At 39.5% G+C, this 22,974-nt stretch overlaps 2 protein-coding genes across 6 annotated transcripts; one reads left to right on the top strand and one right to left on the bottom strand.

Moving 5' to 3' along the window:
- Nucleotides 1-5,046: 5,046 nt before the first annotated feature.
- LOC107668449 (REST corepressor 2) lies at nt 5,047-15,185 on the bottom strand. 4 transcript variants are annotated; one of them, XM_016460336.1, is made up of 13 exons: nt 15,088-15,185; nt 11,515-11,637; nt 11,158-11,214; nt 10,750-10,830; nt 9,778-9,830; nt 9,524-9,685; nt 9,023-9,147; nt 8,876-8,942; nt 8,361-8,600; nt 7,091-7,168; nt 6,751-6,808; nt 5,722-5,939; nt 5,047-5,577 (listed from the first exon to the last, which is right to left on the bottom strand). In XM_016460336.1, exons 2-13 carry the CDS (start codon nt 11,633-11,635, stop codon nt 5,212-5,214), a joined length of 1,626 nt encoding a protein of 541 aa, XP_016315822.1. In that variant the 5' UTR covers nt 11,636-11,637; nt 15,088-15,185; the 3' UTR covers nt 5,047-5,211. The 4 variants fall into 4 exon arrangements, with proteins under 4 accessions (XP_016315822.1, XP_016315814.1, XP_016315827.1 ...); XM_016460328.1 differs by lacking the exon at nt 15,088-15,185 and adding an exon at nt 14,717-15,077; XM_016460341.1 differs by lacking the exon at nt 15,088-15,185 and adding an exon at nt 14,055-14,120.
- Nucleotides 15,186-16,636: 1,451 nt separating this feature from the next.
- Nucleotides 16,637-22,066, top strand: LOC107668433 (N-alpha-acetyltransferase 40). Of its 2 annotated transcripts, none has more exons than XM_016460302.1 (8): nt 16,637-17,057; nt 18,831-18,926; nt 19,052-19,104; nt 19,232-19,327; nt 19,802-19,960; nt 20,504-20,587; nt 20,697-20,774; nt 20,969-22,066. In XM_016460302.1, the coding sequence occupies exons 1-8, from the start codon at nt 17,052-17,054 to the stop codon at nt 21,111-21,113; spliced, it is 717 nt and encodes a 238-aa protein (XP_016315788.1). In that variant the 5' UTR covers nt 16,637-17,051; the 3' UTR covers nt 21,114-22,066. The 2 variants fall into 2 exon arrangements, with proteins under 2 accessions (XP_016315788.1, XP_016315795.1); XM_016460309.1 differs by lacking the exon at nt 16,637-17,057 and adding an exon at nt 18,598-18,682.
- The last annotated feature ends 908 nt before the right edge of the window (nt 22,067-22,974 follow it).

Genomic DNA, 22,974 nt, shown 5'->3' with positions numbered 1-22,974 from the left:
ATCTAGGGAAGGTAGACTGCGACGACCAGCACAAATGGTCTGCACAAATATCACCAATAGAAATCCCGCTGGACCACGCCCCGGAGGAGGCCATATCTCTGGTGGAGTGGGCTCACACACCTATAGGACACTGCAAGCCCGCTGAGATGTAAGCCAGGGCTATAGCATCAACTGTCCAGTGAGTCTCTGCTTTGTAACCGGCAGCCTTTTAGAACGGCCTCCAAAGCATACAAAGAGCTGCTCTGAGTGCCTAAACGGGCCAGAGCGCTCAACATACACTCTAATGGCGCTTTTCCACTGCATGGTACGGCACAGTATGGTCACTTTCAGGGGGTTTTCCACTGGGTACAGTACCTGCTACCTGGTACTTTTTTTAGTACCACTTCGGCTGAGGTTCCAAGTGAATCGTACCGTTACCAAAACGTGACGTGTAAACTCTGCTGATCACTGATTGGCCACAGAGAATCGTCACTACCTGCGTCACTGAACGTCACTGGAGCGACTCAAAGTTAGGGCCCCTTTTTGTCTTGAGGACTATAAATAAGTCCCAAGTCAGCACAGTATGAGGGCGAGGCGGATTCAATCTCCGAGCTCCCCTCAGAAACTTAACGACTAGGTCGTTTCTAACAACTGACAGGCCACCCACGAATGAATGATTCGCCATGATGGCTGCCACATATAGTTTGAGCGTGGAAGGGGTGTGCCCCTTGTCCAGCAGCTCTTGTAAAAAGGTTAGCACATAGGATACGTTGCACGATGGAGGCTCCACAGCTCTGGCCGGGGATGCCAAATCATGCCCTTTGCTTGCGAGAGAAGGTCCTTCCTCAGTGGTATCGGCCAAGTGGCTGCCGATTGCAGCTGAATCAACTCTGGGAACCAAATCTGATTCCTCCAACCGGGGGGAAGGCATACAAGCAAGCACTGGGACAATCGTGGGCCAAGGCATCTCGCTGCTTCGAAAAATTAATTGGGCAGTCCACCTCTGCCAAGCCGAAGACAGATCAGATCATTTGAACTGTTTGGGGATGTAGTCTCCCTTCTCCTGGAGCCACATTATACCTGGACAGCATGTCTGCCCCTTGGTTCAGTCTGCCCAGCACATGAACTGCTCTCAGCGAGAGGAGTTTGTCTTTTGCCCTTAGGCGTCAAGCAAACCTGTGAAGGGAGCGTGACCTTGGCCGCTTGGTGATTGATAAAGGCTACCACAGTCATGTTGTTTGAATGGACCTGGACGTGGTGCCCCCATAGGCCGGAAGGTTTTTAGGGCTAGAAAAATCCTTGAGGCAGTCGATGTGTAAGCGTTGCTCCAGGTTTGACCAGGAGCCAAACGCTGGTCTGCCATCGTACAGAGCTCCCCAACCTGAGTTGGAGGCATCTGTCGTGACCACCTTCCTCATGGAGGTCAGTCCCAACGGGATGCCTGATGGAAACAGGCGAGGAGTTTTCCAAGGGGCCACCGCTCTGATGCAGCGGTGGGTTACCTTAAGATAAAAATGTCCCAGGTGTCACGGGACATGGGCTTTGAGCCAAAACTGGAGGGGCCGAATGTGAAGCAGGCCCAGTCGAATCACAGAGGAAGCGGCTGACATAAGGGCCGGGCATCCTCTGGAAAGCCCAGAGGGGACATGAGGTCCCCAGTTTGAATGACGCCGCTAGCCACTGAACAGTCAGGCAGCATTCTGACATAATTCATGCCCGCATTTGGGCAGAATCGATAATTGTCCCAGGGAAGACTACTCGCTTGGAGATAGAGAGCTCTTGGCTAAAATATTTATTAGCCCAAGCCACTCCAGGTGGCTGAGCAGCAGAGACCTGTGATCGATGAGTTCCTGTTCCGATCTGGCTAAGACCAGCCAATCGTCTAGGTAATTAATAATGTGGATTCCCATCTGTCTCGGAGGGGAAAGAGCTGCAGCCGTGCACTTCGTAAAGTCCCATTTTTCTTGGGAACAAGAAATAGCGGCTGTAAAAGCCTGACTTGCTGTTCGCTAGAGGAAGGTTCCTTCTGCAAGCAGAGTTTGCACTTCAGACCGGAGAACGTGAGCATTGTTGTCCTGTACTGAAGTTTGAATAATGTCTCTGAAGCGAGGTAGCCTGCGTGCGAACTGGAGCGAGTAACCTCATTCTATGGGGCTGAAGCGCTTGGGCAGGAAGTGGCGCATGACCTGCGACGACTTCTGTGCTGCAGTGAAACACTTTGCAAATTTGCCTCCTCCTACGGAGGCAAGCAGCACGCTGAGCTGCTTCTTCAGCTTCTTGCTTGCAGAGACAGAGAGGAGATGATCTTTGTCATTGAAGGAGAAAAATTCTGAAGAAATGGCGCTTAGAGCCGACTTCAATATCTGTCGGCTACTCCCCTTTTGGAGGCTTAAAGCGCCATTGGTTCATGCAGTTACACAAACGTGAACAAATCAGGCTTCAATATCAGAGTAAACAGGAGTATCCCCATAAGCGTCAGCAATGCAACAGGTAAGACCGTTCAAAAGGGATCCGACAGCAGCTTTTACTTATACTTGAGAAGAGGAGTGAACAGTCTGAGTCATGCGCAGACCACAAAACTGGCGGAAGCAGCTCCGGAGGAACACAGTAACTGCAGCTAAAAACCTGACTGACATCTCGTATTTCTAACTCTGCAAGTTACTAACACCACACCTGAAAACACTCAACACACAAAACTCTCATGTGTATGTCTAAACCAACATCGTGTTAGTCACTTGTTTCCGAATTCTAATTTCGATTTTCATAACATCTGGGGCCTTTACCATGAAGCCAGTTTAGCTGGCTAGTCAGGTAAGTTTCAGTTTAGTTTGCGCCAAACCACGTCCATGGTTTAAGGCACCATAAAAGTGGCTTGACTGTTAGAGGTGTTCATCACCATTAGTAACTTACGCTCCATGGCTTCGGTGCAGATTGTGTTCTGGATAAGAGATCTCAAACCGGACCAATCAGCAGTGAGCAAAGTAACACATTCCTGACACAGTAAAGTCACACCCCCGGTTCTCCAAATTAAAGGTCAGTACAAAGCAAAAGATTTTAAAGACAAATTGTCTGGCTTTTAGTGATGATTATTTATTATAATTACTTATGATATCTGAATTACTATATGATGTATGTGTTATTCATATAATAATTATACCCTAAATCCATGACGTGAGCAATTTTAGTTTAATGATTAAGCATTTAGTTTAAATTAATATACATATATACAGGTAATATGTAATATAAATTGATTTAGAATCAATAAATAAACTACACGTGACCTTACAATTCTCTGTATACCTATATGTATGAATATATGTATATACACACGTGGTCAGAATTGTTGGTACCCTTATATGAAAATATGATCAAAGAAGGCTATGAAAATAAATCTGCATTTTTAATCTTTTTGATCTTTTATTTAAAAAATTCACAAAAATTTTACCTTTCATTGAGAATAAGAATTTAAAATGGGGGGGAAATATCATTATGAAGAATATGCTGGGGATTGTTTTTTGGTGAAAGCATTTTCTTTTCTTGATTTTTTTTCTTGAAACCCTCCCAAACAACATGTGGTGTAGTGCTGTTTGATCATTTATTTTAAGGTTTTCTGACCCCGAAACTCATCCTTTTTCTGCAATTCTCCAGCTGTGGTCCTTGGAGAGTCATTTCCCCCCATTTTAAATTCTTATGATTTTTTTAAATAAAAGATCAAAAGGATTAACAATGCAGATTTATTTTCACAGCCTTCTTTGATCATATTTACCAAGGGTACCAACAATTCTGACCACTATATATATATATATATACTAAGAACTTCACAACTTTCACTTGTACGTATTCTTTTAGTTGTCCTATTTCATGGACAGCTCTTTTCTTCTTGCTGTGTAAATTAGATTAAATTGTTTATATCTAATCTGTTTATATTTGTATTTATCTTTGGCAGAAAAGTGAATGACTGTCTCTCTCACGAGACGCGAACCGCAGATTTTCTGTGACTGTGATTGGCTATTTGTTACTGATATCATGCTTTTGTGTGCACATGCTCCATAAACTCACGATCCAAGCCTGAGTTGACAGAAAAAAATTGATCATCGTCATCATGATGCCAGTAAAGCCTGAGTGCACTGGTTTGGTTTTGCCAACACAAAACGAATCCTCTAATCCTTTAACTACCATCATGGTACAGGCCCCTGGTTGGGACATATTTCAAACATACTGTATTACCTACTGGTAGGGTCTAGTAAGTGTCTTGCATGTAAAATATCTGCAGAATAACAACAAACTAATTTGGTAATTTTTCATTTTATTTTGAAAAAAAATCTAAAACAAAAATAGTCACAAGCAAATCCAGGTCACATGTAAACAGTTCTCACATACATACAACATTTTGAAAGAAACGAGAACTCTTGCACGAGCTTCCTCAGGAATCATCTTTAGTGTTTTGATGCCTCTGTGTCTGTTCCTTTAAGAACGAGATGAAATCAGTGTATTCCAAGTTGCAACGAAAAACAATCAAGTATTTTGCATCACTTAGTGCTTAGTCAATATTAACTAGTACTACATAAATTCACTACCTAACAATATCTTAAGGACATAATTATACAAACAACAAAAACTGCTTCACCCAGTAAGATTCTATCAACATGGCTCTTCACTGGGAGAGTGACTATACACAATTTCCCAGTTTCCTGACACCAGGTGCACTTCAGAACACTCGCTAGTGCCTGTAGTCATGCACACTAGGTGATATGCAGCTGTTGCCATAGAGATGGTGGAAGGAATGTCGTCGTGGCAGTTTTTAATTCCAGTGTATAAGGTTTTTAACCCATAATTTTGGTTAAACTTCCACTGAGTATCTATGACAGAAGGTGATTCAATAGCTGTAATTACAGTGGAAGCTGTTGTGCTTGAGACTGTTCACGAGGTAAAGCTGTAGAACCTGAGGACAGATGGGTTGGTGGGGCAGTAGGGTTTGTTTTTTTGGCAAGATTGTGGTTTACATGCATGAATATGGAGGGTTCTCCTTGGATCAGACTGTATAGTTTCATCCTTCCGTGTGTTTTGGTGCATGTCCAGCTTTGCTTCCAGTTCACCTCGGTTTTTTCCCCCCTATCTCTTGAGAGGCATTACTACACACTGCCCCTTTATACTGACTTGAGAACAAATTCTCTGTTAAATGACTATTTGAGTGTCTTAAACCATTATAAAAGGGCAAATACTGCATGGCGATCAGTGTGACTGCGGGGATTCCACCTTCAGCCCCACCAGTGAGGGTGGCAGCTGTCCAGCAGAGGCAGAGGAGGAACTTAGAGAGTTCCTCAGCGCCCCCTGGTGGAGCGAGGACGCCACTGCGGGTCTGATGAGCGGAGGGGGAGGGTGATTGTGGGGCGTCCGGTTTTGTAGAGGTCGCGTCTGTAGCGGGGGAGGCTGGCGCAGCAGGCTAGGGGGTGCTGAGGGGGGTGCAGGGCGCAGTAAGGGTGGAGGTTGAGTGAGGGGTGGGGAGGACTGGGCAGAGTTGGAGTTCTCAGTCACACTAACATCAGAAGAGGACAGAGGACTGTCAGAATGAGGTAGAGAGATGCCATCCATCTTCACCTGTAATAACAAAGAAAGATGCAAAGGAGAAAGTGAGTTCCTCAGTTGTTGTTAACTGATTTTTTTTATCTCTAAGGTAAAGCCCTGCCTGCTGGAACAAGGCCTTGACAAATTCAAATAGTCTTTTTCCTCATTCTCTCTCACCTCATCGTCTTCCGCTCCTGCTAACCCGTTCAGCTCCATGTTCACGGTCCTCCCGCTGCTCCCTTGCACCACTTCCTGTTCTGCCTGCCATTCACGGAGCACCTCCTCAAGATTGAAGCGTCTCCGGTAGCTGACAAAGAATGAGCTGACCTGCGCCACAGTCTTGTTGCCAATCACGTCCGCTACGGCTGCAAAGTCTTTACCATATCGCCTGACAGCTGGAGAGGATGTGGATGACAAAATGGCTACATGATAAAACTGCTCAGCGATGCTTAAAATTAAACAAGAATAATCAACCAAAATTATATTCTCATGAATTCAGTCTGTAGTATCTAGTAGACATCTTGCTTTGAAACAAGGTATATGATAGAAATTCCCTTTGTATTGCTCTGAATATACTCGCATAATGACATTTCGTGAAATCAGCATGAACCGGAAACTGTGCACAGATAAATAATTTATCATAAATACTGCAATATTCTATAAAAAATACGAATTCTCCATTTTGATTTCTTGGTGACTTCAATCACTGCAAGGTTAAAACAATCTCCCAGTGTCATAAAAGGCTACAAATTGGTGACTAGATGCTCACTAATTTTGCTTGAAACTATTTTTAGGACATGTATTCGTTGTACCATACATTTTAGCATGTTAACTCATTGGTTAGCTGGATCATTTAGCTGCTATTTGCTGTTATCAACTTGTATGCAAGTAAACAAGTGATCTTTTTGGGTTCTTTAGTTCTGGGAAGATCAACCTGGCATTATAGAAGTATAATTTTTTTATACAAGCTTTAACTAGGGATGCATGATATTACAGCTCTGGCTGATAACCAATAATTAGCCGATATTAAAGTTCTATGCTATTTTGTATAAACACTGAAAACACTCAAAACTAAAACCATTGGGTTTAAATGCTACATGTGTATTTAGGGATCATACTATTATAATGTGTATGGATATTCATTTTGAGATCTGTTCTGAACTTTATGGATTATCAGGAATTAGAGAGAATGATAATCCAGCTCACCTTGAACAGCCAGGAGTTGCTCCTCTGTTGTCCAGCGAGAGTTGTTTTTTTGGGTGGGCTGAACGAAATGCAGCACAGGGAGAAAAATTATAATGTAGCATAACAATGGCATTTTGCCCAGAATCTACTTACAGGTTTAGCAAACTCTTAGAGAAAAAAAAAACGTATACTTTCAAAATATTATGCAATCAGGCTTTATCAGTATCTCAGTAACAGAGCCCATACATTCAAACTGTCAAAATACATTAAATGGCATTTAATAACATGCCTTGCTTTTTAACTTTCACATGTATGCCAGGTGTGTAGGTTGTACATCAGAGCAATGCGGGTAGAAACGTACCTCTGATGGTCTCAAGCCTTCAATTCCATCACCCAAGTTGTGCTTGAGAACACTGTTGGTTTGCTTGATACTTTGAACCTAAAAACAAAATAGAGATGCAAAATTGTTCTAAGCGGTGATTGTTGTGTAGTTAAACTTCCATTTAAAAGTTTTGGGGTCTATAATTTTTTTTTTAAATTAGTCTCACCCAGGCTGCATTAATTTGTTCAGAAATACAGAAAAAAAACTATAATATTGTGAAATATTATTAAAATTTAAATGAACAGTTTTCTATTTTAATATGTTTTAAAATGCAATTTATTTCTGTAATGGCAAAGCTGAATTTTTATTCCAGTCTTCAGTGTCACATGATCCTTCAAAAATCACTTTAATTTGCTGATCTGGTGCTCAAGAAACATTTATTATTATCAATTTTGAAAACAGCTGTGCTGCTCAATATTCTTGTAGAAATACATTTTTCAGGGTTATTTGATCAATAGAGTGTTTAAAGAAACAGCATTTGTTTTTTTAAATAAAAATGTGTCACTTTTGATCAATTTGATTAATCCTTGCAGAATACAAGCAAAAAAAACAAAACTTTAAAGGGTTAGTTCACCCAAAAATTTAAATTCTGTCATTAATTTACTCACCCTCGTGTTGTTCGAAACCCGTAAAACCTTTGTTCATCTTCGGAACACAATTTAAGATATTTTTGATGAAATCTGAGGGCTCTCTGACCCTCCCATAGACAGCAAGGTAACTACCACGTTCAAGGTCCAGAAAAGTACCAAGATGATCGACAAAGTAGTCCATGTGACATCAGTGGTTCAACTGTAAAATTACGAAGCTACGAGAATACTTTTTTGCGCAAAGAAAACAAAAATAACAACTTTATTCCACATTTTCGTCTCTACTGCGTCACTTTGGAGGCGCGTTCACGACAGTACCATGACGCGAGCGTTTGGCGGCGCCGGCGCTGACCCAGATCCGGCGCGATGACGTCATTATCTATCATACTATGGGAGGGTCAGAAAGCCCTCAGATTTCATCATCTTAAATGATATCTTAAACTGTGTTCCGAAGATGAACGAAGGTCTTATGGGTTTGAAACAACACGAGGGTGAGTAATTAATAACAGAATTTTCATTTTTGGGTTAACTAACCCTTTAACGACTCCAAACTTTTGAACAGTTGCGTAGCACACAAACCCTTCTATTGTGTATTTACTTGTGAGTCTCTCAGATTTACAAACACTACCAAAAACAATGTGATTTGTTGTGTGGCCCATTACCTGTCTTTTCAGAGACACTAGCTGTGTGTCCAGCTGTCTGAGACTAACAGCTCCTGAATCAGTGGACACTGAGAGAGCAACAATGTCCTCCTTTTCCAAGTGCATGCCTTTCGGAGGTCTGCGGCGAGCCCGAAGAAGGTGGTGTCGGTACTGCGCACCCTGGTTCTCTTTCCGAGTCGGACCAGACTTGCTTGAACCTTTATCACTCCCTCCTACATTCCCAGAGTTCTGCTTCGTTGTCTGAAAAGTTGCACAAATGCAGTGTAAATGCAGTCTTTTTTTTTTTTTTAAGATTAAGATTTTAGATTAAAATTCATATAAATGTTGTCAAAAAATGTCATCATTTTTTTAAACACCTTTTTGCCATCACTAGTCCCTGACCGCTGATTTTTTTAGAACTACTAATATTCTACTTAGTCTCTAAATTAATATGGATTTAAAATCTGTAATATAATTATTATTAAAGAACAAACAAAATACTGTATTGAATAGTTTTTCTTACACCATAGACTCACCTCTTTCTTGCCGTTGATCTCAAAATCACTGTCACTGCCTGGATCTCCTCCCTCCATCTCATCGTTACTGGCAGAAACAAAAATACACACTTTGTTATGATTCATTGTCTTTTCTCTCCATCTTTCTCTCTTTTGCTCTCCTTGTACCTTTCATCCTTTTCTCTCTTGCTAAGGAGCTTGCGTGCTTGGCGGTCCATGACGCTGGTCCGGGTTCTGGTTTTCTTCCAAGAGTAGTAGTATTTCACCAGGCTTGAGATTAGTTTGTCTGGAAGCTGAGAAATAAAATAACAGATGGTTAAGACTAAGCATATACAGCGAAAAAGAACAAGATGTCCTGTATCAAATTTGTGACTTTGAGCATTTGAACGTCTTTATACAAAAGGTCAGATGTTCTTGCTTCCACTGAAGCATGAGATGCTCTTTGAAACATTCTCAAATCATTTCCATGTTGTAATGGATGACAGCAAGACAACAGTTCAAAGTGTCGACGAGTAGCGAGACCTCTCTCTGACTCTCGTGTGATTCATGGACGTGTGATTCTACACTGGGCCGTATCTCAAGATGCCTGCTCTTCTGTAGTTGCAGGCAGATGTGAGAGCGCCAGATGACTCTTATATAACCCATCTTGCCTCCATCCCTCCCGCTCACCATCTGTTGGATGCGATGGAAGCTCTTGCCATGAAAGCTGAAAGCCTGTTCGAACAGAACTTTGTCTTCCAGTGTCCACTCATCAGGAAAGGGAGTGAAGTTTGCTAGGTCAGCTAGTGACTTCTCCACATCATGCTTGTGCCACAGAAGCATGCCAAGAGCCTGTTGATATAAGACAGAAGGACTCCATCAGTGACCTATGCATCCATCTAGAAGATCTGCCATTCATGCCTAATATTTAAATGAAATGGTACCTGTTCCATGTTGTAGCCGTGCTTCTCTTTGGCCATCAGAATATATTCATCCACTGAGAGTGAGAGAATGGAAAATGCAGTTTCTTTACAATCCACCATGGCAGATTTGGTAACAGTGTACAAAGGTATGGGTATTACTAACCACCTCACAACAGAATACAAATAACCATGATTCAATAAGCTACGAGGCATCACAATAACATAATAGAAAATAAATAATGCAAATGCATATAAATAAAACAGCTGTGCATCTTTGGATTGACAGTGAATCAATTCAAAATAATAATTCAGTGGGTTTCAATTTGATTCAAATGTGATTCTTTTTTTTTTGCCATTTCATAAAGAATCAATTGGATTTGATACGTGATACAATCAGATTAACAATTCTATTCAGTATTGTTTTATGCATTTATAAGATTCTTTAAATAGGCTATGTAATGCACCTACCTACTTACATAAAAAATAAAATCTACTTTAGACTTCAAAAGCGTGAACTATATTACCAGATATTGTATGGTAACTTTAATAAAATATCACAACACCACAAAATTGGGCTACTTTCAGTTTCACATATGCACATATTCAAATAAAGAAAATCATTTAAATATCGCACATTATAAATTGTGATTTATAATGTGATTATATTATAAATTGTGATTATTATATATGTGAATTTTTTAACATGACATTTTAAATTGATTATTGGCCAACACAAATGATTCACACTTTAAAGGTAGTTTCTAGATCAATGCCTTTAAATCAGCAGAAGATATGCATCTAGAAAACAGGTGAGAGTATCTAAAATAATGCAATATTGTGAGAAAAATAATCACATCATTATACTGCATTATACTGGCTTCCCTTTAAAAAGAAGTAGTTTCTTTTCTTTTGCTAAAGCACTCCTCATCAATAGCCTGAGCCAGACTCTCAGAAGGTTTTAGTCATTTCTACATGTGAAGAATTGTTCCTTACACATGGCATTGGACACTTGGCTATTTGGTGACCAGACCAGCATGCTCCTCTGGTCATTTTCACTGTAGCGGGATGCACAGTCTGTCAACACAAAGAAGAAACATGTCTGTCACACAACACAGCAGCCTCTCTCAAATACTTCATCTCACCACCTTGTTGTTTTTTTTACTGCTCTATGACTCTCTGCTGCTTTTGTCTACATTTCTTTATTATATATATATATATATATATATATACACTCAAAGACTAAAGCAGTGTTCTCTTCTACTCCCCATAACTTGAGTACACACAGAAACACCTACACACAGCCCTTTATCTTATCATGCTCATGCAGACTGTGAAAACTGCATGGAGTTCAGATATATATATTCATCTCTTCCGAGATTAACTAACCATCTCTCTCTTTACCTGGTTTGAACTCTGGGATCTGTGCCTGGTAGTCCCCACCAACGCGGATCATACTGTCTGTTTCAAAAGAGCAAGAGGGAAAAGGACGGTCAGAGAGGGGAAAAACACAGGCAGGCAGAGTTAGAAACTGGCAATGCATCCTCACAGAGGGCAGAGGAAGAAAAGTGAGTGCAGGGAGGGAGAGGAGGAAAAGAGAACAGGGATGATTAACTGAATACTCATAGAGACACTGATACATTCAAACATTTTACACTTAAATGAAACAACTTAAGATTAATACTGTGCTACCATGTAAGTGAATGAAGGTGCAGATGGTGGTTTGGAGTTGGAGTTTGTGTGTGAATGTGGCAGACATACCACGTGTGTGTTCCTCATCACTGCTCTCTTCCTCAGAGTGCTGGCTGTTCCCGTTTGTGACTGTTTTGGCCCTGCTGCGGGACAGCACACCAGACCCTGATCGCTCCATCACTGATGGCATGGCTAAGAGAGAGAGAGAGAGAGTGTGTTCAGAGGGACCAGCATTGACCTTTGTTTTCAGCATCTTAAAGGGATAGTTCACCCAAAAATGAAAATTGTGTTAGCCTATCATTTGACATGAGTGACATGACGTGTGGCCAAGTATGGTGTCCCATACTTGGAATTTGTGCTCTGCATTTAACCCATCCAAGTGCACACACATGCAGCAGTGAGTAGTGAACAAACACACACACAGTGAACACACACCCAGAGCAGTCTCCCAGGCTCACACCCTCATGTCATTCCAAATCTGTTTATCTTTCTTCTGTGGAATACAACACATATTTTGGAGAATGTTTCAACTGTTTTTGCCCATACAATGAAAGCCAGTGGGGTCCAACGCAAACACTGAGCCCCAATAACTCATTGAATGGACACAAGAGGAACATTTTTCAAAATACATTCTTATGTGTATGATGCAAATTAACTCATTGACCCATATTATTTTTTGAGGTTTTCTAAAGGGTTCAGTCGGAGAACCCCAAATGATGCCTCAAGTATCTTTTCACATTTACAGTATAGTGACAAATCTTTGTTTTCTGAATCTTTATCGACTTCCTCAAGCAACATTATTTACATTATATACACATCTTTTCTTTCTCTGAACAGCCGCAGTCTGTTATGAAATGTGGTGAGAAAACTAACCTCAAATTAATACAATTTAGTTGAAATATATGTGCATGGAAATGAGGTTCGGCACAAGAGACAGTGGAAGTTGTGGAGGTTTAAATGCTCTTGGTTGTGTTTTCAGCAGCAGGTGATGGAGTTTACTGAGGTATCAAACCACAAAGCCCGGGATATACGCATTAGTGTAATGTTTCTAAATTTGTAACGAATTTAGATAACTTTCATTTTCAACGCCAATAAATGAGACTTTTATTCGGTGGACAAGAAGTCTTTGTTTCGCGAATGCTTCCAGAAAACTAAGGATGTCCGGAGTGAACAGTAGAGCTGACTTTTATCACTTCACAACCCAGAACAACAGATACCATCCTTTAGAAAACGAAACAATGACCAAAGCCTTCATTTCTTAAGCTACTGCCATTGTGATCGCCAACCACCAAACTGTACCTCTCGCTATTTTCGTTAATAATAACTCGAGAGGCTGCCTGAATTGTGATTTTGAACATACAACACAACTACACAAACATAAAAATAAAATGTTTCTGATCTAGATGTATGGACACAAAAGATGCATTTGCGAGATAAAACTGGTTACAAAATGAATCCCGCATAATGGATTATTTTTTATAACGCTTCATCAAAATCTAAAATAAGATTAGATATTTGTTCTTTATACGTAAAAATAATTTTAAAAATCGTTGTGTGTCCTAAAATGAAGCGTTGAATAGGGCACGTGACGTCACGACCAGTGTCTCTATTGACTGAAGTTGCAGTCGGGCTCAGTGCGAATTAAACGTGCGCTTCAGATGCGTCCAAAACACTCAATATGTGGCACTGAACTGTCCTTCGCTTAACAAAGTGCCCAATCAACTCTTAACAGTGTTTCAGCTGAAAACAGTTATCGATTGCCCCCTTAAACTCCGAGAGGTCGCATCACTCCGACCACCATCCAATCATCCGTTCCTTGTTCATTTAAACATTTCTGTGAGTAAACGCGCACGGATCTCGCTCGGGCAATCATAATTCATCATTTAAACTTAAAAAGTACATAAACAGAAAAAAGGCATCTTTCCCCTCACCTCACTTTTCGCACAGTCGTTCACTCAAGTCTGAGTCCTTTTGTGTAGAGCCACGCTTATGTCCCTATTCCAGTTGTTGGCTAGCTGTCGCTGAACATTTGCCTTTTAACGTTAGTTACCAGTCCGAATAGCAGCTCACTAACCTGGCTTGCTTTCTCTCCTATTCAAACTTATAAAGCGACAGATAAGTGTTGTAAAACATCAGCACTGCGCACGTTTGTTAATATACAACTACATTAACGCTTCTGTGGATATTCGCACGTTTCTCATTCTCTCCAGTTCATTGCATCGGCCGCATAGGGATCCTATCCGTGTGTATGTGCCGGGGGAGACCCGAGAACTCCTCACAACCGAGAAAACCTTCCGCGCTGTTCGCCTCTCCCCAACTAACTTCCATGTCAATTACATAGTCCCTTTAACCGGCATCAAATTCATAGCAAGTGATTCTGACATTGTAAAGTCTCGTCTCATGTGAGTCAAGCGAACTCTCACAGTTCACATATGGGCAATATTATAAACAAAAACGTTAAATGAACCCCTCCCGTCCTAAAAGCCGTTATCCATGCGTTAATTTAGCCTATATTTAGATTTAAACATATATTTATACGTATTTAGAGCATCCCGTACAACTCTCTTCGTAAAACGAACTTAATACCGATCCATTACTTTGTGCTTTACCTGCGGTGCTCCCACATTAAATCATACGGAACTACTTCCTGCTGTGTGTGCGGATGAATTCGTCAGCTATGCAATGCAGTGCTGAGGCTGCCCAGACCCTTCACTTATGTATGCAGGAAAGAAAAAAGACTGGAACTTGCTTATTTACCTCAATAATGAGCATTTTATGATGGATGTCGTGAATTAGGCTTCAGCTATATTTCTTTTACCACACTGTGATTGAGTCTTTAAGAAATCAATACATTCACACTGTGTAAGCCATGGTTTCTAGTCTACATTAATTAAACATAACCTGGAGGTATTACAGGTGAGAATAAACTTGATATCTAGACACAATTCTAATACGGACATAAAAGGATTAAAGACTGGATTCAGGCTGGTCTCCAACACCCCCTCCTGACACTATGTACCAGCAGGCCCAAGTGATGGACAGGTCCTCCCTTGAACACCCGTATATATTGATATTATTTCTCTGTGGTCCTTGCAGACAAGAACAGAGACAGGCATAACGTTACCAGCACTTGTGGCACAAGACCCCTCCCAGCCATCCCCTCTCTGTCTATGTGCTTCTCTCTCCAACCATATCCTCCCTCCCCTCCTTCATGCCATTTTGCCAGTAACGTTACTGTGCAAAAGAACCATCTCCATTTTCTCTAACTCACCTTAGTTGTCCCTTTATGATGGTCTCTCCTTTCTCGATTCTCTCTCTCTCCTCTTCCTCTCTGTTGGACTTCCTCCATCCTCATCACCTCTGAGTTCCTCTCCTACCCTCCCCCTCTCTCTATTCCTCCTCTTCTTGCACCCCCACCACCACCACCCGCACATGCACACTAGGCAGAGAAAGAGATTTCCAGTACTAATAATTTCTGCTCGCAACCACAGGCCTGAAGGTGAGGTTGGGCTCGTTCCCTATGTTTTCCACGGACGCTCAGCACTAACATGGATGGCACAACCTATTGTTCTCGTGCTAGATTTGCATGGCCTTTTAGGTCGGGTTTTGTTTATTTATAAACACTGTAACCGTTATAATCACTCCGTCTTAGTTAAAGAACATGTATCGAGGTTCAGTATGAGTTGCGGTGCAGCGGAAGTGGAGATTTTAACAGCGGTGAACTCTCTGACCCCCCCACCCTTGTTTCCCCTTCTGAAAATGCCATCTCTCCCCGTCGCGGGATACAAAAGGTTTGGGGCGGGGCTTCGTGACGTGACATCTGCGGGAGGGGCGTGGTCAAGAATATGCAGCGTTCGTTGCATTCAACACATGGATAGACCCTTTAAGTTATGGCTGTGCCTTCTTTATAAGGGTCAGAAGGGGTTCTCTCAAAACCATCCTAGATGTGAGGTTCAACCTTCGACGTACTGCAATTAAGTACCACTGGCATTTAGATGCGCACTCGATGCAGTTCAAACCATTCGATCATTATCCACTGTGGCGACACAGTAGCTGTTCATACACAGTAGCAACTTAAGTCGCTGTCCTGTATTGTCAACTAGTGCTCCCTCGTGGACAAAAGAGGTACTGCAGGACAGGGACATTCTAGGCCTCAGATAATATTTCATTCCCTGGATCATTTAAAAGTGGTCATTCACCTAAACAGAAATCTCCATTAAAATTAATTTAAAGAGGATTGAATTCATTCAATATTTACATAAAAATATGATACAAAGCATTTTGTCATGTTCCTGATGGGCTCAATTTGTACCTAGGGAAAATTGTGCACATAATTTGGAATTGTAGTTATTAATATGAACATCTGTATTCCTTTTTTTACCATTCTATTGGTTCTTTACGATTCCATTTGTTACAATTAAGAATAAATTATGCATAATTATATATTAAATCACAGTGTCTAGTTGTCTCCTCAGGCTTAATGCTGTAAAAACTCTGCCCATAAAAAAAACAGCCAATAAACACTAAACAGTTAATAGAAATTCAGAATTTCATTAATGAAATTAATAAATTCATTAATTTCACAAATGCCTCAAAAAAACTCATCACACTTAACCCTATGTTTCATTTCATGTTGCATTGTTATACTGTCCTTTGCACATAATACACACAAAGAAGCAACTAACACTAACACAATAAAACATCACAAACAAGGATTCATAGTTTTCTTTTATATGTTCGTAAGACAGTTTGGATTTTTTTTTTTTTTATTACAAAATGAAAAAAAACTTTATTGGAAAAATTATACTTGAAAAATTATTCACTAGCTAACATACAGCTCAAGACAGTGAAGACATGCACTGTCCTTTTTGAAGATCTACATCTTATTCTTCCTGGTGTGATAGAAAATAAAGCAAAATATTATAAAAAAAAAAATACACACACAACTTTTTCATGTAATATGTATTCACAGTATTAAACTTAAATTAAAATTACATTTTTGATTACATCGTATTTTAAGTAATTAAACTTTATTTTGACAGTATCCTTTATCCCCCAATTTTTGAAATAATGTTAGAAATTCAGGTTGCAGAAGGAAACCAGAAACTCAAAGAAAACTGCATTTAGTATCAATTACTTGTCATTTACATAGATGTATCTTAATGGCTCTAGGTGTCAAAGTACCCTCAACGTGAGGAAGCATGTGGAGAGAGCTTGACCCTTAACCCCAACCCTATGTCGTCATTTCCCCGAGACTCAGCGGCTAATGCCTAATGCTGCTGAGAGGGAAAGAAAGAGTGAAGAGAGGGAGGGAGGAAAGGAGAAGGAGATCAAGAAAGGGAGAGTAGAGCGCGAAAATTTCGTCCCCGCTTCTTGGCGCGAATCTGGCTGGAAAAAAATAAGAGCGAACAGCAGTCGCTAGTTGCTTTATAGATACTTGTTCTTGAAGCTACGAGCTCTCGAGCTCTTGTGTTACTGCAGACTAGCTCGCTCGTTAGCATTTTTAACATTCTTTACCACAGACCACATCTCATCTTCAGATCTCTAACTTTAAAGCATTTTAGAGTGCAGTAGTCGCGTCAAGGTGGTCGTATAAAATCTGCACAATGGGGGTGAGTTTGTCTGTCCATGCTGTATGTTAGTTTTGCTCTTATTTGGGCTTTGATAAATGCGTGCGGCAATTTAAACAAAGACTGGTGGAAGCAAATCATTCTCCCCGGAAAGAGAGTGTGTGTGTGTGTGTGTGTGTGTGAGTGTGTGTGAGAGAGTGTGTGTGAGTGTGAGAGAGATGGAGGTAAACGCGGAACTCGTGAATAACGAAAGGGGGTGGTGGTGGTGAGAATTTGGTGGTTTAAAGATGCTCAGGTCCCGAATGGATTCTTTTAGTGTCCATCTGAGTACGCAAATGTCCACCTTAAACGGTTCCTGGTTCATTTCAGGTGCCTCATCGACTGCGCCATTTCTTTAACACTAAGCACAATAACACGTATACATTTAACACGGCAAACTGTTGCTGTTTTCGTCAAACTGCCTGTATTGTCTGTAACCAAAACAGTCGATGCATTAAAGTCATACGACGAGCTGGTCGGATTGGAGTAACGTTATAATGTGCAAACCGTTTATTTGAGCTCCTCTTACAGGCTTTTCATTGGCACGATGCCAGCAGCCACCGCGAGATCAAACCTCACGACAGCAGCATTGTTTAGTCCGTCGAGTTTGATTGATCTAGCTGTGTCTGGCATTAGTGAACTTCATGCACATACAGAGCCCGCCGCCGTCAAGCCCTTAGAAAACTGTTCTGCTCCACGTGCTTTGTGTTCTCAGCACCTGTTTCCTGCTTCTCTTGCCATTAATATACCTGGAGCTAAAGAGCAGCTTTGTTTTTTTGGGTGCCTTCAGCTAGATATTTGCTCCTGGTGTATTATTATTCATGATACACAATACAAATAAAAAAATACAGGTTTTAATCCCTCAGATTTACATAAATACCTTTTCTTAAAGTGTCCACAGATGTGTCACTACCCCCATGCAGTCACATGTATGTACACAAACAAATGCAGTCATAAATCTGTTTGTGAAATGTTTTGAAGGCAACATTATTGTTTGCTTGTAATGGATGTGTATATATTGACCGGGATGATTAGTTGGATGATATTTGGTAATATTTAGTAAATATTCACTGTTAAATAATATTGTAAAATAAGTGTTTAATTCCACAATTTTGTGTGCTATGTCTCATTTGATTTTATTTGATTCAATTACTGCTTTTTACAATGTGGTCCATACTAGTGAAAATGCTTTTATTTGACATTCTTTTAATTTAAACAAATTTTTTTTAATTATATTGTCAGCTTACTAATTAGAGAGACGAGTTACATTTCTGATTTGAAGTTGATTTGAGATGTTCCAGATCATTTTGTGTTTGTTTGATTAATGACCCATTTCCTCTTCATTTTTTGTCATAACACTGTAGTTTTTCAAAATCCTAAAACTTCAGGATAAAAGGATAACCCAGGTTCTCAATACATCAGGTTTTTTTATGTATTACAGATGTTCAAAGCAGCTTTGCTGTAATAAACCAAAAAATAAGGTTCAATGTTGTAAAATTCATCAGTTATGAAATAACTTCCATTTCATCTTCAAAGCAGCTCTACAGAAGACAGTAGTGTCGTTTTTCAGCTCAGTGTAGTTCAGCGTTGGTTCAATTCACTTGATTCAGTTCATTTTAGAATACACGGTATGTATATTCATATTATACCGACCACCCTGCTCTCTTTCCCAGAGTAGGACTTAAAGTTGTAATATAAAGTATAAATGTTTCAGACCCTTTTCTTCAGTCTGTATCTGGGAATGGTATTTGACAATGTCTTTCGATTACCATTCAGAGAAAATCAAACAGAGCAAAGGAGAAAAAGCAGCGAAGACTCGAAGAACGGGCAGCTATGGATGCGGTGTGTGCTAAGGTGGATGCAGCCAATAAGGTATGCTTTATTGAGAACATCTGAAAGAAACTTTTTCAAAATATGTGCACTTGTCTTAAAATTTCAGTGTTTATGTTCTTGCAGTAGAGAAATATTAACACAATGTGTCCCATGGCTTTTTACAGCTTGAAGATCCTCTGTCTGCCTTGCCAGTGTTCAAAAAGTATGACAGAAATGGGTACGCTATCCTTACGTTTCCCCTTTGATGGATGACATATGCTGCCAGTAAACTGGTGGGCAGATCATTTCATTTTTTTTTTTAAATATCCAATACTAATATTGTGAATGTCTGAATCTGTCACAAGGATAAACCTGGAGATTGAATGTAAGCGGGTAACTGCATTGAGTCCAGATACAGTGGAGTGGGCCTATGAGTTGACTAGAGCCAACATGCAGACGCTGTAGGTATTGAGCAAGTCAACATGTGGGGTAATCCAACATCCCATATTGTTACTGCCTTAAACATTTATTATACTTTATTTGTCAATGTTTGGTGTTTTAGTGGCGTCTTAATTTTTCCTGCCGAGCTTCTTAATGGATACATGTTAGCTTTTGTATTCAATGGACATTCAGATACAGGTTTTGGGTTGAATGGAAGTCAGTTAGTGTTACTTAACATTAAAGGGATAGTTCACCCAAAAATGAAAATTGTCATCATTTGCTCACCCTCATGTCATTCCATTCTTGGCAAATAAATGATGACAGAATTGTCATTTTGGGTCAACTGTCCCTTTAAAGCTAAAGGACTTTTGTACAGCTGGTCATTTTACTCTTTAAGAAATATAGTTCCATGAGAACTGTCTGAAATCTTTCTGCACTTTCAATTTGTGCAGTTTATAACAAAGTACATTTTTTGTTACATTATGTTTTGGCAGATATGAACAGAGTGAGTGGGGATGGAAGGAGAGAGAGAAAAGGGAGGAGATGAAGGATGAGAGAGCGTGGTATCTCCTGGCCCGTGACGTTGGCTCCATACCTGTAGCATTTTCCCACTTTCGATTTGATGTGGAGTGTGGAGATGAGGTTTTATATTGGTAAATGGTATATTTTATAAGGTGCTTTAATTATAACTTAACACATAGGACAGCTATGAATTTCTCTTTGGGGATTATTAAAAATCAATTTATTTGTCAGGAATGCACAATGTTTCAGTACCATATTGGTTTACCGACTGATATTAGAATTTTTTTTAAATTTATTTGTATTGGACATTCAATTCCTCATGCTCATTTCGCCAATTTTTTTTTTCATCATCTAACACACATTTAGTCTATAAAAACAATTTTATAACTTTTCAAAATGAATATCCATTTTTCATAATGTATATTGTTATGTTATAACACCTTAAGATTAAAAATGATGTTTTCAGGGTTTTTACAATTTAGGTAGTATTGTATAGAATTTATCATTTATTGTCCTTGATGTGAAAACTATTGGCTTATTAAGATCTGCCAGAATTGTGATATTGTGCATGTCTGTCTATCGTCCTTCATTGCATGCATTGTGTATGTGGGAAGGCATCATGTGTTATTGAGATTGCTGTTTGTATCTGACTGATTCTAATAATGTCTCCTCAGTTATGAAGTTCAGCTGGAGAGTAAAGTCAGACGGAAAGGCCTGGGGAAATTTCTCATCCAAATCCTTCAGCTTATCGCAAACAGGTACCACAACAAACCCAGCATTCCAAGAATTTATTCCTTTGTAGCATTTTTGCCAAAACTCATGAATCGCTCGTTTTTTTTTTTTTTTTGTCCTTGTGTCTTTCCTCAGCACACAAATGAAAAAGGTCATGCTGACAGTATTTAAACACAATCATGGTGCTTACCAGTTCTTTAGGGATGCTTTACAGTAAGTCCCATCGTTCTGGACTCGTACACATTCAACACTTGTATGAAATTCCTGTTCCTCCTCTGAATACAGATTTATGTACAGGCCTCTATAATCGACAAAACACTGAATGATAGCAGTTGCCATAGCAACAAGTGTCTGCTATGCTTATTCGGTGTTAAAATATGACTTCACCAATGGCCGTCCTCTTTCAGGTTTGAGATTGACGAAACGTCACCCAGTATGTCCGGTTGCTGTGGAGAAGACTGCTCCTATGAGATTCTGAGCCGGAGAACAAAGTACGGCGAGGCCTCGGGACATGCGCATGGGGGCGGCCACTGTGGAGGCTGCTGCCATTAAGAGCGAGCCTTCCTCTGTTGTTTCAGAGCTTCCTCATCCTCATTCCCTACCCTGCTCCATCACCCACGACCCCCTCTTAGAAAGCCCTTAAAACAGTCTCTCCTGCCCATAATCAACAATGAAACCCCCTCTATGCTTGCTCTTGGTTTTTAAACTCAAAAAGCTCATTCACCATTTCACATAGTAAGTGACGTTTTCAGTCTCATAAAGGTTTGAATGACAGAAATGGCAGTAAAGGCCACTGTGAGCCACTTTCTCACCTCAGGTATCAGCATGGTGAGGCTCAACTCTGTCTTTGCATTTTGTCCAGATGCAAAAAGAGCCTGCGTTTTTTTTTTTTTCTCCTCCAGAAATTGTCTGTCACTCATCAGCTGTTTTATTACCATAGTGAGCGAATGCAGGTGTTGGTGACAGTGGTTGTTACAGCCATTCCACTCTATACCACTTTTCAGGGTAAATGTATTTTAACTAAAAGCTGTCGTTTGCTTATCACTTAAAGAAACAGAATATGGCGATCTGTACTGTTTATAATTAGTAATCACTGAACCTAGACTGTCTCAGGTCATTCAATTTGTAACAAAATGTTTTATAACAGCTGTATTAGGGAATTGGTGGATTGGAATTATGTTGATGTTTGATTTGATACAGGGGTTGGCATGTTAGTTATGGTGGACCCTTAGTATAGAAATATACTTTCATTTTTTTTTTTATCATAACATTCTTTTATCATGTCATTACTGTATATTTCCATTTTTTCTTCTTTGTATATAATCCGTTTGCCATGTACATTTTATTTGCCTTCAGAGACATTGGGAAAATTATATACAAAACTTAAAAAGGTTTGAGAGATGTGTTGCTGTCTTGTGCTCTCTTGTTGAACTGAAACGAAAGGTCATTCCAGCTTTATGTGTTTGATTTGTATGCAACAAATAAAGGAATCTTGTTTGACTTAATGAAGTTCAGTGGAGTTTTAACATTTTCAAATTAATCTTTCATAAAACATTCTTAGCAGTTTAACTTTTCAAACAACTGGTAGATAAAAAGCACACAAAAAAGTCAAATCCCCACCCTCAGTCTTTTTAAGAAAGGCTTCTTTGAGTCCTTTGAACTACACACTGAAGGACAGAAGTGAAACATCAGTATTACGAGGATGCTTTTTATTTTAAGCAGTTAGATTTAAGGGATATCAGCTGCGCTATTTCTCATTTTACAAAACCTAAAATAAATTTTTTTGTTTATTTATTTTTATTTTTTTTAGAAATATACACTACAATTAAGTCTGGAGATGGTAAGAATAGTTTTTTTTTGAAAGTCTCGTATGCTCACCAAGGCTGCATTTGTATTATAAATACAGTTAAACAGGAATAATGTGAAATATAACAATTCAAAATGACGGCTTTCTGTTTTAATATATTTTAAGTTTAAATGAACAGCGTTTATTTATCTATGTTTGTATGTATGCTTGTATGTATTTATTGATTGGTTATTTTTTATTTTATTTTGTAACAATAAAAAAGTCTTTACTCTCTCTTTTTTTGTCAGTTTAATGCATCCTTGCTAAATAAAAGTATTAATTTCTTTCTTTTTAAATTAATTTAGCCTGTAGCATAGATTAACAGCAACAGTACTTTTTTTTCAATACTCTGCCAGAAATGCTGATATGAAGCTAACAGGAATAAAGTATTTTCTTATTAAATTAAATCAGCAAATTCAGAGATGTCTTTTAAACTGTATAATGGCATTTCATAATTAGTATATACAAGTTGGATGTGGTTTTACCTTTATCATTTTTTTCATAACAGGTTAGAATACAAAAAAAAAAAAAAAAAGTTGAAGAATCTGGGGTTTCACTCGTGTTTTT

Source organism: Sinocyclocheilus anshuiensis, unplaced genomic scaffold (genome assembly GCF_001515605.1).
Source record: "Sinocyclocheilus anshuiensis isolate Anshui unplaced genomic scaffold, SAMN03320099.WGS_v1.1 scaffold337, whole genome shotgun sequence".
Taxonomy (NCBI): Eukaryota; Metazoa; Chordata; class Actinopteri; order Cypriniformes; family Cyprinidae; genus Sinocyclocheilus; species Sinocyclocheilus anshuiensis.
The sequence above is the reverse complement of the archived record's forward strand: the minus strand, read 5'-3'. Positions and strand labels throughout refer to the sequence as shown.